The following is a 10,931-nucleotide window of genomic DNA, read 5'->3' as shown; positions in this document are numbered from 1 at the left end:
GGAGGTCCCTAATGGGGACTGTTGGTAAGTGGGGGGTGCTTAATGGGGGTCCCTCCCTTATGGGGACTGCTCGTAAGGGGAGTCCCCTAATGTCGGTCCTCCCTAATGGGGTCTCCCCTTAATGGGAGGGTGGTTCCTAACGGGGACGGCCTGAAATGGCGGTTCCTTTAGTGGGGGCTCCATACAATGGGGGTTTCCTTAGTGAGGCACCATACAGTGAGGGCTGTCCTTAATAATAACAGGGGCTCCCCATGCGGCCCCTCCTCTACAACGGAGGGCTCGCTGCAACGGAGACCCTTCCCTACAGCGGCTCCCCGGCTGCGGGTGTCCCCCGTAACGTGGGGGATGTCCCTGTCCCGAGAGTCCCCGCTCCGAGCGCCCGGACAGAGCCCCGACCAGCTCAGCGCACATGTGGCTGGGCTGTCCTCTCCTGTCCCGTCCCGTCCCGTCCCCTCCCCTCCTCCGGCCGGCCCACACGCACACCCAGCCCTCCTCCTTCTCCACCTCCTCCTCCTCCTCCTCCTCCCACTTCCTCCGCACAACGCGGGCTGCCGGCCGAGGAGGGGCAGCGGCGCCCCCGTTCCCCCCGTCCGCGCCGAGCCCCCCACCCCCCGTGCCCGTAGCGATGCGCCGAGGGAGGCACCGCGCCGCAGCCGCAGGTGAGTGCGGGGCCGGAGGGATGCGCGTCCCGCAGGAGCCGCGATGGAGCGGAGGGATGCGGGGGCAGCGGGGCGGGGGGACCCCCAGCCAGCCCCGTGCTTGCCTTGGGGCTCCCTCGGCGGGTGAAACCCTCGAGCAGGGGGGGATCCCTGCACGCCTTCCTCGGGATCATCTGCTTCTCGTTGGGCCATGCAAGCAAAAACGGGTTGCAGGCTCCGGATCCCGGGATTTTACCCATTTATGGACACTTTGGATCATGCGGCTGAATCGCAGCGTGAGTGCGCTCAAGCTCCTGCGAGGGGTTTATTTTGGGGGTCGCCGGAGTGTTGCCCACACGAAAGCGGTGGCCGTGGGTGTGCGGAGGGGACAGAAGGACGGACACGGTCACGGCCACCCACCCCTGCCACATCCGTACCTCGTGTCCTGGCAAGGGCCTGCGAGCACCGGGGGGGGTCCCAGCCGTGACCGTGGCCAACCTTGGATGTGACATCGGAGGGTCGGAATGGGATCGATGCGTTTTGGAGGGGTTTCAATCCCGCGAGTAGAAGGGGACGCAGTCACTGAGCCCTTCTGGTGACTGCTCAATGCTCCGTAAAGTTGTCTGGTGGTGTTTTTTTTTTAAATAAACGTGAATATTCCTGGGGGGGTTTCAGCCTAATTCGCAGATAGGCCGTGGCTTAGTGCATGCATTCCATAAGGATACTGCCTTAAAAAGCAGCTGGCTTGGTCCACGGGAAGGCTCCGGCTGGGCTTTTGCCCGCCCGGGAGACGCTCGGCAGCTGCAAAGTTTGTGGGAAAGGGGCAAGATACGGAATGAGGGAGCTGGGACTGCTGAGGCCTCTTGTTTGTTCCCGCAAATGACCGAAGCTGGGGGCAGCGGTGCCGGTGAGCTCACCCGAACCCGCCGGAGATGGGAAAGGTGACCTCCTCGGCAGGATCCCAAAGTCCCCGAGATTGTGAAACCAGGATTGCAGCCGGCCGGGAATCCGCCTCCTTACCGGTGGAGAAGTCCCTTGGTTTCGGGGAGACCCCGGGAACTCCCCCCCTGCCACAGCACCTCGGGGGGGCTGGGGATGCTGGATGCCAGCGGGTTTAGGAGATTTTATTTCTCGATTCCTGCGGGTTGGCCGGGAGTTGGCGGCTGTTTTCGGCATCACGTGGCGATGGAGGAGGCGGGAGACTGCGGTGGGAGGCTCCCGCTCCGGGCATCGCATCCCGGGGAGGAAATTCCGGGGAGCCTGCGTGCCGCGCCTGGCTGCCCCGCTGATAACAGACACGGGCGCGCTCTTCGGAGCTGTCGGAGCAAAAAGACATCTCTGAGGTGTTCCCGGCAGCCTCAGGAGTCCTGCGGAGGGGACACGGGAGCCCTGCTGTGCCCTTTGGACGCCCGAAACGCGGCAGATGAGGCTTTCTGAGGCCCGCGGGAGCTTATCGGCGAGGTTTCGCTGGTGGCTGCACGTGTTCCTCTGCATTTGGTTTTACTTTTACTCCCTCCCGGCCAAACGGCCCCGTGTGGGAAAAAATAACCCTGAGAAGAAGGAAGGGGGGAAAAAATGAAAAGAACGTAAAAAAAAAGGAATAACGGGTTGTGTTTATTCCACCCGCTGCTTTCCCAGCTGTGGGGTTTCGGAATTACTGGCTGCATGTGTTGGGGTTCTCCCAGGTGTGTCCCTCTCGTCCCCCGCTGGCTGCAAGAGGGATAGTCCCAGAGGGAAAAAGCTGATGGTGACAGCAAAAGCAGAGCTGTTTTCCTGGGGTGGCGCAGGTGTGGGGATGGCACCGGCCGGACAAAGTCCCAGTGGGCTTCATGGAAAGAGGGAGCCCATGGGTGCCGTCACGCTAATTTGGTTAATGAGCTCAACGCTGTCAGACAGTGCATGTGCCTGGCTCCGGCCGCTGCTGGGGGATGACTCGTCCTGCTCTGCATCCCTCCAGCAAGAATTGAAGTCGGAGCTGGGTGAAGCAGGGCGATTGCATCGTGCCCGGTGGTGTCACCCGATCCCGCGGTGACAGCGGGGCCGGTGTCACAATATCCCCACGCTGGGGAGTTGTGGATCCCCGGGGCTTCGGGGAAAGGGGAAGAAGCAGCGGGGAAACGTCGGGACTCAGGAGATCCTGGATTTCTGTCACAGCCGAGAAGGGATCCCATGCCTGCATCCCCCTCCCTTGCAGCATCTCGCAGGGAGATGGATTAAAACACCACCCTCCCAAGAGATCCCTTTTGGAAGGAAAATAACCCAGTGTGGGGTTTTCTTCAAGCTTTCTTCGGTTTGAAGGGAGCTGTTTTCCCTGGATCTAAGTGCTGGCAAATTTAATTGGTATTGCATGTCTTGGCAATGACCCCAAGGACTTATCCTGAGGATAAAGCTGTTGGAAATTATGTGGAGGAGCTTCTTCCAAGGGTGCAAGCAGGAAGGGGAGCACCGAGCCTCCCATGAGGGCTTCCACAGGATTCCAGGGAAGCAGTGTCCTTCCTGGGAAGCGATAAATTGTTGAAGGTTGCATGAAAAACCCACCGGGAAGGCTCAGTGGGGGGTGCAGCCTCAGTTGTGCTGTTTTGGGGTGAGCTGGGACTGGGGAGAGGCAGCTCGTGCTCCGGTCCCCTCCCGGCAGAGCTGCAGCAGCACCACCGGCTCACTCCCTTATCTCTCCCCACAAGTCTCCCCCATATCTGCTCTGTTTCCCCTGCTGTTGATGTGGCTTTTATCTTATCTCCACGTGCTCTTCCTCCATTTCCTCCTTGGCTGCTCTGCTAGCGCTGCCACAAAAGGAAAAAGAAAACCAACATGGAGGAGATCCTACTGCAGGGAGTCCGTCCCTGGCCTGGGGGTTGCTGGGCTGTGCTGGGAGACACTGGGTAACACTTGGCCATGCTGGGAGCGTCCTGAGTGATGCTCTGGTGTGTCCTGGGGCTGCTTGGGTGATGTACAGGACGCTCAGGTGATGCTGAGGGGATACTGGTTGATGGTGCAGCGGTGCTCTCGGGGCCCAGGTGATGCTCAGGTGTCTCAGTGGGATGCTCAGGAGATGCTGGGTGATGCCATCTGATATTGAGAGAAAACTCAGGATTCTCAGGGATGCAGGACTGTGCTGGGACAGGCTGCCAGCTCCACCTGCTGGCACCCACCACCTGTCACTGCGGGCCAGCAGTCACCCCACAGCAGCCCCAAACCAGAAGGCACCCTAAGGGAGCGGGTGAGCTGCTGCCTTGGGGCAAAAACCTCAAATTACTTTAAAAGGTGAAGCCGGGGATGTGAATTTTGGGCACTCTCTGTGTCTGCTGGCTCCTCACCTGAGCTGACCCAGCTTTGCTCCCTGCTGCCTGCAACAGACGCTCATGAAGGCTTTGGAACCAAAGCAGCCAGAGCTTTCCAGGGCTTTTCCAAGGAGACACATGGAGGAATGCCCAGCCAGCCTCCCAGGACTCCCTCCACTGGCGGGGAGGATTGGATCCTGTGGAAAGGGGAGATCCCTACACAATTAAGGCCCTCACGACTGGCCACACTGTAGGAAGTGTACAAAAGACTGTGTGTCTCCAATTAATGCCCACACAATTATCGGACCTGCAGTGGCATTCCCCTGTGGAAATGGAGGACGTTCTGCAGAGATTCCCCGTCTTGATCCGAGGCCTGCCTGATGCACCACAAATTCATGCTAAGATTATCAGTTTATTTTTAGTTGTTTTGTTTGTGTTTTCATCAAAAGTAACTCGCTGGAAGGCTAAATTTTAGTCAAACAATTTTTTTATATTGTTAGCTTGATTTTTGCTAAGTTTATTTTGTCTTTTCACTGGGAAAAAATTATGTGGGAACAGCGTTTTATCTTACGGAAGTATAATTTTATCTCAGCCAAACTCGGCCTGGGAGTTAGTACAAGGATTTATGCGTATTTAAAACAAAAAAAGGTGTGTACTAACCTTCCGTGTTCTGCCTCGGAAGGCTTTAAATTTATGATGACCGGGCTAAGTTTTTCAGAGATATTAACAGGAGAACTGAGTAATCTGGGCAAAGTAATAGAAAACGTCACATGACCTTCTGTGCCATTTTATGTAAATCGCCACCATCGGAGAAGATTTGGAGCGAGCAGCAGCAGAAGAGAGCTGATGGAATGTTTGAGTCACCGGGGCGGTGGTTAATGACTCGAACAATCGGCCGCTCGCAGCAGCTGCCCAGGTGCACACCCATCGGAGGGTACCGCTGTCTGTTGGACCAGATAAGGGAAGAGGCTGATAAGAGACAGATCTGCCAAGTGGCATAATGCTTTTTGATCCTGCCGCCTACACGAGTGGTCAGCTGTGAAAACTCCCCTTACCAGGACACTCACAGTTGGCCTGGCCTCTGATGGCCTGTTAATTGGCCTCTCAACTACACTGACGTGTCTTAAAAGGTGTCACAGGCAAACAAAGAACTCCGAGGTGTCCCGTGATCCACAGCATTACATCATCCAGTGTAAAATTCCCTGCCCCAGGGGAGGTACCTGGGCGTTCCCACCGAGCCGAGGTGTATATTAACCCATGGAACTTGGTGTTTCCTGGGCTTCCCTCACCCCAAAGAGATCGACGCAGCTGCCATCACAGTGGAATTGCAACGAGCCACTCGCGTTGGAAGATCCACGGGTGGTGGGATCTCTCTACTCTTACCCTTTCCTTCCCTTTCTTTTCCTTAGGCATTTTTGGAAGTGTTATTTTTATGCTTTTATATTGCTGTATTACAGTAGATAATAACCAAAACGGCTCTGCTGAAGCCAAATTGCTCTGGAACAAACCCTATATATATGTGTGTGTGTATATATATATATATTTATAAACACCGGTTATTCAGCATTGCTTTGCTCTAATCAACCCCAAGGGATCCCTCAACAAGAACCTGGTTACCCTCACCTTACGGGGTGGGTTGTAACACTGTCACCCTGTGCCACCGCGGGCTGCTGGCTGTGGGGACTTGCTTTGCTCATGGCTTGTTCTCTCTCTTACCCAGGAAGGCCAGCTCACCTCTCCCGTGGGGACATCGGCAGCAGCATATAAATGGCCTCAAAACGGTACTTGCAGCCTGCGGACCCTGTGATTTTCAACAAGCTACCTCATCTGGATCCTGCTGCCAGCTTCCTGCCCAGCAAAATCCCAGGCAGATCCAGCTCCGTGCCCCACCCTGGCTCTGAAAACCATTTCAGCTACAAGGGCTCCTACTTTGCCTGCCCGCTGCAGAGCCCCGAGGGTCCCGAGCAGCCCCCGGCTCACTGGAGCCCCACGCCCACCTACCTACACCACGGCCCCGGTGCCATGAGCCAGCCCGTGCCGGCCGAGGGGCCACTGCTGGGCTTCCTGCTGCACTCGTCGGAGAGCCTGGGCGCCAGGCTGCAGCCCCCAGATGTCCTGAAGAGCAAGGACAGCCTGAGCCAGGAGCAGCTGATGGCCAGGAAGAAGCTGGACAGCCCAAGGTGCCCCTTGCCGGTGAAGAAGCCGGTGCTGGTGAACAAGGCAGCCCCGCTGGCAGTCCCCAAGCCGGTGTACGGAGCCCCCGCCTCCTTCCTGGCTCCCAGGATGGCTCTGCTACTGGGGACACGAGCGGACAGCCTGCAGCAGCGACCAGGGGAGGCAAACTGGGCTTTGCCCCCCACCACCCACCCTCTCCACCCTGGTGAGCCCCACAAGAGGGGTCCCTGCTCCGACCACAGCCTCCCGCCGCTGCCCTCCAGTCTGGCGCTGCCTTCCAAGGAGCAGCTGGGCTCCCCCGTTGCCTTACCCCCCTACTATGCCACCTTTGATAAGTACGGGCCACCTCCCGGCACCTCGTTCCTGGAAGCAAGATGTCCCACTCCCCAGAGCCAGAAGAAGGTGCCGGAGGTCTCCAGCCTCAGCCCAGACCCCTGGCCCAAGCTCCAGCCACCTGAGGCCAGCCCAGTGAACCGGGAGAGGTCGGCAGTGTGCTACCCGCCCTCGCCCTACCCACTGTCACCCCGCAGAGCTGGCCCGCTCTGCCACCCGCCAGCTCCCACCGCTGGGGAGCCCAGTGCCCTGCCCGGCTTTGGCTATGTGGGAAGCAGGGAGCTCTTTCCCAGCACCTACCTCAAGGCCCAAGCCCCAAGGAGTTACTTTCCCAGCCCCTTGGACCCCTACGTGCCGAGGACAGCGGGTGCCAGGTTGGGGGCAGTGCTGAGGGATGCTGAGCCACCAAGGGATGCCGAGCTGCTCAGGAACACCGGGTACCCAGGTTTTGCCGTCAGCCCGGGCGATGCATCCGTGTTCCGCGCCTCCTTTCCCGGCGCAGAGCCGGGGTGTGAGCAGCACAGGGCGGACAGTCCGCAGTGGCGAGCGGCATCGAGGCACAGCAGCGCTTTCCAACCTGTCTGCACCTCAGAGAAGCTTCCTGGGGGCTGCGCTGGGCTCGCTGAGACATTTCCCAAGAGAGAAGGGAGCTGGGAGAAACCCAGGCAAGGGGAGGAGGAGCCCCTGTACCCAGGGAGGAGGAGCAGCAGCCCGGCCCCTCAGGACACCCCCCGTGTGGGACCAGGCAAAGGAAATGCCTGCAAGGTCAAGGATCCAGCCAAGGAGCTCATCCACCCTTCTCCGTCTGTGACCCCCACAAAGGGGCTGGAAGACCAGAGGGACACCAAGGCTTTTTCATCCTCTCCACCGATGCCAGTGATCCACAATGTCTTCAGCCTGGCACCTTACCAGGAGTACCTGGAGAGGGCCAAGGGCTCAGACCCCGTCCTCTTCTGCAGGAAGCATCTGTGGGAGGACTCCCCGTCCCAAAACACGGCTGGCAGCCAGGAGCCTGCTGCCCGCAGAGAACTCTCGGTGGTGTCCAGCAGTGATGCAGTGCAGAGCCAAGGGGAGAGCTGTTACAGGAGTGTCCCTAAAAAGCCAAAGCCTGTGCCCCAAGAGCTGGAGTCTCAGGAGGGCAGCCCTGACGGGATGGGCACTGAAGAGCTTCCCTCTGAGGACATGGTGCTGGACCTTAGCTTGAAGAAAGAGCTGGTGGAAGCTGGGGAGACCCAGAGACCCACTGGCTGTGCAGAGAGGACACTGGACCGAGAGGATAAGGAGGAGGAGAAAGAGGCTGAAGGGGGGAAGGTGGGGTTGGGAGAGGGTGCGCAGCCCCGGCTGCCTGAGGTGGACTCTGGGGAAAGGAGCAGCTTTCAGAGCTCAGCCACCTTCATGTTCCAAAAATACAAGCTCCCACCCTCCCTCCTGCCCAGCAGCGAGCCCCCTCGGCAGGATGGCAGCCCCCACCCCCCCCAGCCCAGCCCTCCCAGCAGCACCCCCACGCCGACTCACCCAGCCTCCTCCCCAGCCAGCAGCCCCCTGGTCCCACCGCCTGGCCCCCAGCCCAGCACCATCGTAGGCCCAAACCCTCCCCAGACCCTTCTTCCCACAGCCCCCTCCACCCTGGGGGAGGAGAAGGTCTCAGTGGTCAGGCAGGTTGGTGGTGTCCCCGCACAGACCCCCTCGGGGCAGTACTTCACCACCCTGCACACCTGCCTCTGTGACACGATCTCAGGCTCAGTGTCCCGCTCCTCCCCGGAGCTCCTGCAGCAGTGGCTGAAGAAGGCTGAGCCGGCAGAAGAGCTGGGAGAGATGCCCAAATCCTGGCCCAAGCCCAAAAATGGCTCCAAGGTTCCCAATCCTCAGAAGCCCACCAACGGCAAGGAGATCTGGCTGGCTTTCCAGGATGTGGCCGTGCTCCTCGCCAACCTGCTCTCCCAGCTGGAGGCCTTCATGTTCGCTTGCCCTTTCCCCCACGTTGTCCGGGCAGGAGCCATCTTCATCCCCATCCATGTGGTGAAGGAGAAGCTCTTCCCAAAGCTCCCCGGGAGCTTCGTGGACCAAGTGCTGCAGAAACACAAGGTGGAGCTGCGTCCCACCACCCTCTCGGAGGAGAAGCACCTGAGGGACCTGGAGCTGAAGAGCTGCACCTCCCGCATGCTGAAGCTCCTGGCACTCAAGCAGCTTCCCGAAATCTACCCTGACCTGCTCAACCTCCACTGGCACAACTCCATCCAGCAGCAGCTCGGTAGGTAGCCGGGCATCTCCTGTGGATGGGTCCCTCGGGCTGTCCCAGGGAGACTCCAGCTGCACCTGCCTTCCAGGCGCTGCTGTTCTTGGGGAGCATCCAAAGGTGCCTCAGCATCTGTGTCCTACCAAGGGTTCTGCCCGGCTTCTCCTCTGTGGGTTGTGGAGGGGGAAATTTTGAGCTGGGAGGGAGAAAACTCATCCTGGGGGTATCAGGGAGGTTTCAGTCACCTCCAGGCCACCTCTGCCCATCCAAGGGCACTGTGTCAGACCCCCACCCATGGCTGTCCTGTCCAGCTGGTGACTTCACTGCTCTGTCCACACAACCTTTTGTTGCTGCTCAGGGTCATTATCAGCACCTTTATTTCTTCCAGGTTCAAGCTCACAGACTGGCCAGCACCCTTCCAAGTAGGTAACTCCTCTTCCATGTGGGTTTATAGGAGTTCATGGGATTTATATGTCATTTGTGGAGGTGTATGTGTGTGGGTTTCATGTGATGGTGAGCAGCTTGAGCTGGGTGGGGAGGCTCCACTGCCTGGGCCAGGCTGGAGCAGGGAATACTCGGGATGTGGAGGTGTGCCCTCCCTAACCACTCCTTCCTCTCGCAGGTAGCCCTGGCGTGGAGGCGCTGAAAGCTGGTGGCAAAGCGACAGCCACAGATAGATCAAGAAAAAGGAGGCACTGAGGAACATGCCAGGGACAATGACTGGAATGGGAAGGTCCCTCGTCCCAGAGCCATGGATGCCGAGACCACCAGCAGCCCTGCAGGCAGATGCTCGGCTCCCACCAGCATCAGGGATCCTCCAGGATGCTGATACCTTGCCAGGGGCCCTCTGAGGATGCTGCTCAGGGTGGAGAACAGCTCAGTGGTGCTCCAGGGACACACTCGGATGCTGGTGGGTTATCCGGGCCCACGGGGATGGGCTCGAGCCCCTCACGGCAGCTGGAGCTGCTTTTCTTTGAATGGATTGTCTTTTAGTGCATCTCTCACCTCCATCTGTGACTGCCCTGGTGAGCTGTGAGGGAATGGCTGGAGTTCCAGTGGAGCTGGAGCAAGAGGAGCATGGAAATGGCCACAGCACCGTCCACAGCCTTGGAGAAAGGGGACTGCAGGGATGACATCCCACCTCCTCTGTCCTCTAAATCCCCTCTCCTGCTTTATCCACGCCATTCCCAATAAACATCACCTTCCTCTGGGATTTTCACCTTTAAAGTGTTACAAAGACCTGGAACAACATCAAGGGCAAGGGAATTGTGACTTCCATAGTCCCAGGACTAAGGGGTTTTTTTTGTTTAAAATGAAGACATTTTACAAATGTTATGGATTTACCTTTATAAGGAGCTGCTGCCTTCAGGTCATGTGTTTTGGGTTGTTTTTTCTTGCAATACAGTAATTTATACCTGTCTTTTTATTTAAACTAAAAGGCTGCAAAAAAGATTTAAAGACTCTTAAAGAAAAGAAAACCAAATCACTTGACATCCCAGATCCTGTCCCAAAGGAGAACATGGGAGATGCACATTTAGGGATTGCCTTGATGGAGACTAAAGAGGCAGGGAGGGGAGTGATGCTGCCAGACCTTGGAAGGAGGAGGGATCCTTTCCATCCCAAAGGGTTATGGGCATCCCAGGAGGGATGTGGGCATCCCAAGACTAATGGACATCCCCTCACCCTGGGGGGCTGCAGCAGGGTACACAGCAGAGGCCTTAAAAACTCATCGCTCAGGTGGTCTTCCAGCTGCTGCAGGGCACGGAGGAACAAAACAAGGATTATTAGGATTTTTTTAAATTTCACTACAGGGAATATTTATTTTAAACTAAGAAAACAGCGGGAGGCTGGGGAGGGGAAAGCAAAAAAATGACCCTACCCAAACTGTACTTATTTTAGCCAAAAGGTGTGTTTGCCACTGGGGGGTTTGTGTGGGTGCCTTCCTGGTTTTCCATGGGGATGGAGTGGCTGTGGGTGGGACACGTGAGGGGGATGCTGCTGTTCTCCTCGCTCCCCCTCAGCCCTCCATGTCTGTGCACAGGGATTCGGAAAGCAGTGTTTGTTAATAATACTGTTGGTTTTGTATGCATATAAGGTTCCAGGGAAGAAAGTTCCTTCCCTTTATTTAATTTTTTTGTAAGAACATGAAGAGTTGCCTCATCTGGTTACAAAGAGTTCAGCTTGTTTCCAGACATGCCCTGCTTCTGTGTCTGCTTCCCAGGGTGGGCACAGTGGGACCTTCCTGGGCTTGGAGGGTCCCCAAATCCCCCA

The 10,931-nt window shown here is 57.7% G+C and overlaps 1 protein-coding gene across 5 annotated transcripts; it reads left to right on the top strand.

The window, feature by feature from the left end:
• Positions 1-10,824, top strand: C10H15orf39 (chromosome 10 C15orf39 homolog). Of its 5 annotated transcripts, none has more exons than XM_039557540.1 (4): positions 541-659; positions 5,637-8,675; positions 9,049-9,086; positions 9,283-9,371. In XM_039557540.1, the coding sequence occupies exons 2-3, from the start codon at positions 5,684-5,686 to the stop codon at positions 9,084-9,086; spliced, it is 3,030 nt and encodes a 1,009-aa protein (XP_039413474.1). In that variant the 5' UTR covers positions 541-659; positions 5,637-5,683; the 3' UTR covers positions 9,283-9,371. The 5 variants fall into 5 exon arrangements, with proteins under 5 accessions (XP_019149122.1, XP_039413474.1, XP_039413471.1 ...); XM_039557539.1 differs by having other exon boundaries at positions 542-659; positions 9,049-9,082; positions 9,283-10,824; XM_019293577.3 differs by lacking the exons at positions 541-659; positions 9,049-9,086 and adding an exon at positions 1-24 and having other exon boundaries at positions 9,283-10,824.
• Positions 10,825-10,931: the final 107 nt, after the last annotated feature.

Source organism: Corvus cornix, chromosome 10 (assembly GCF_000738735.6).
Source record: "Corvus cornix cornix isolate S_Up_H32 chromosome 10, ASM73873v5, whole genome shotgun sequence".
Classification (NCBI taxonomy): Eukaryota; Metazoa; Chordata; class Aves; order Passeriformes; family Corvidae; genus Corvus; species Corvus cornix.
The sequence above is the reverse complement of the archived record's forward strand: the minus strand, read 5'-3'. Positions and strand labels throughout refer to the sequence as shown.

Coding starts and splice junctions, on each gene's coding strand:
- C10H15orf39 (XM_019293577.3), top strand. CDS start 5,684: ATGGCCTCAAAACGGTACTTGCAGCCTGCGGACCCTGTGATTTTCAAC. Junction 8,676..9,282: donor CTCCATCCAGCAGCAGCTCG/GTAGGTAGCCGG, acceptor TTCCTCTCGCAG/GTAGCCCTGGCGTGGAGGCG.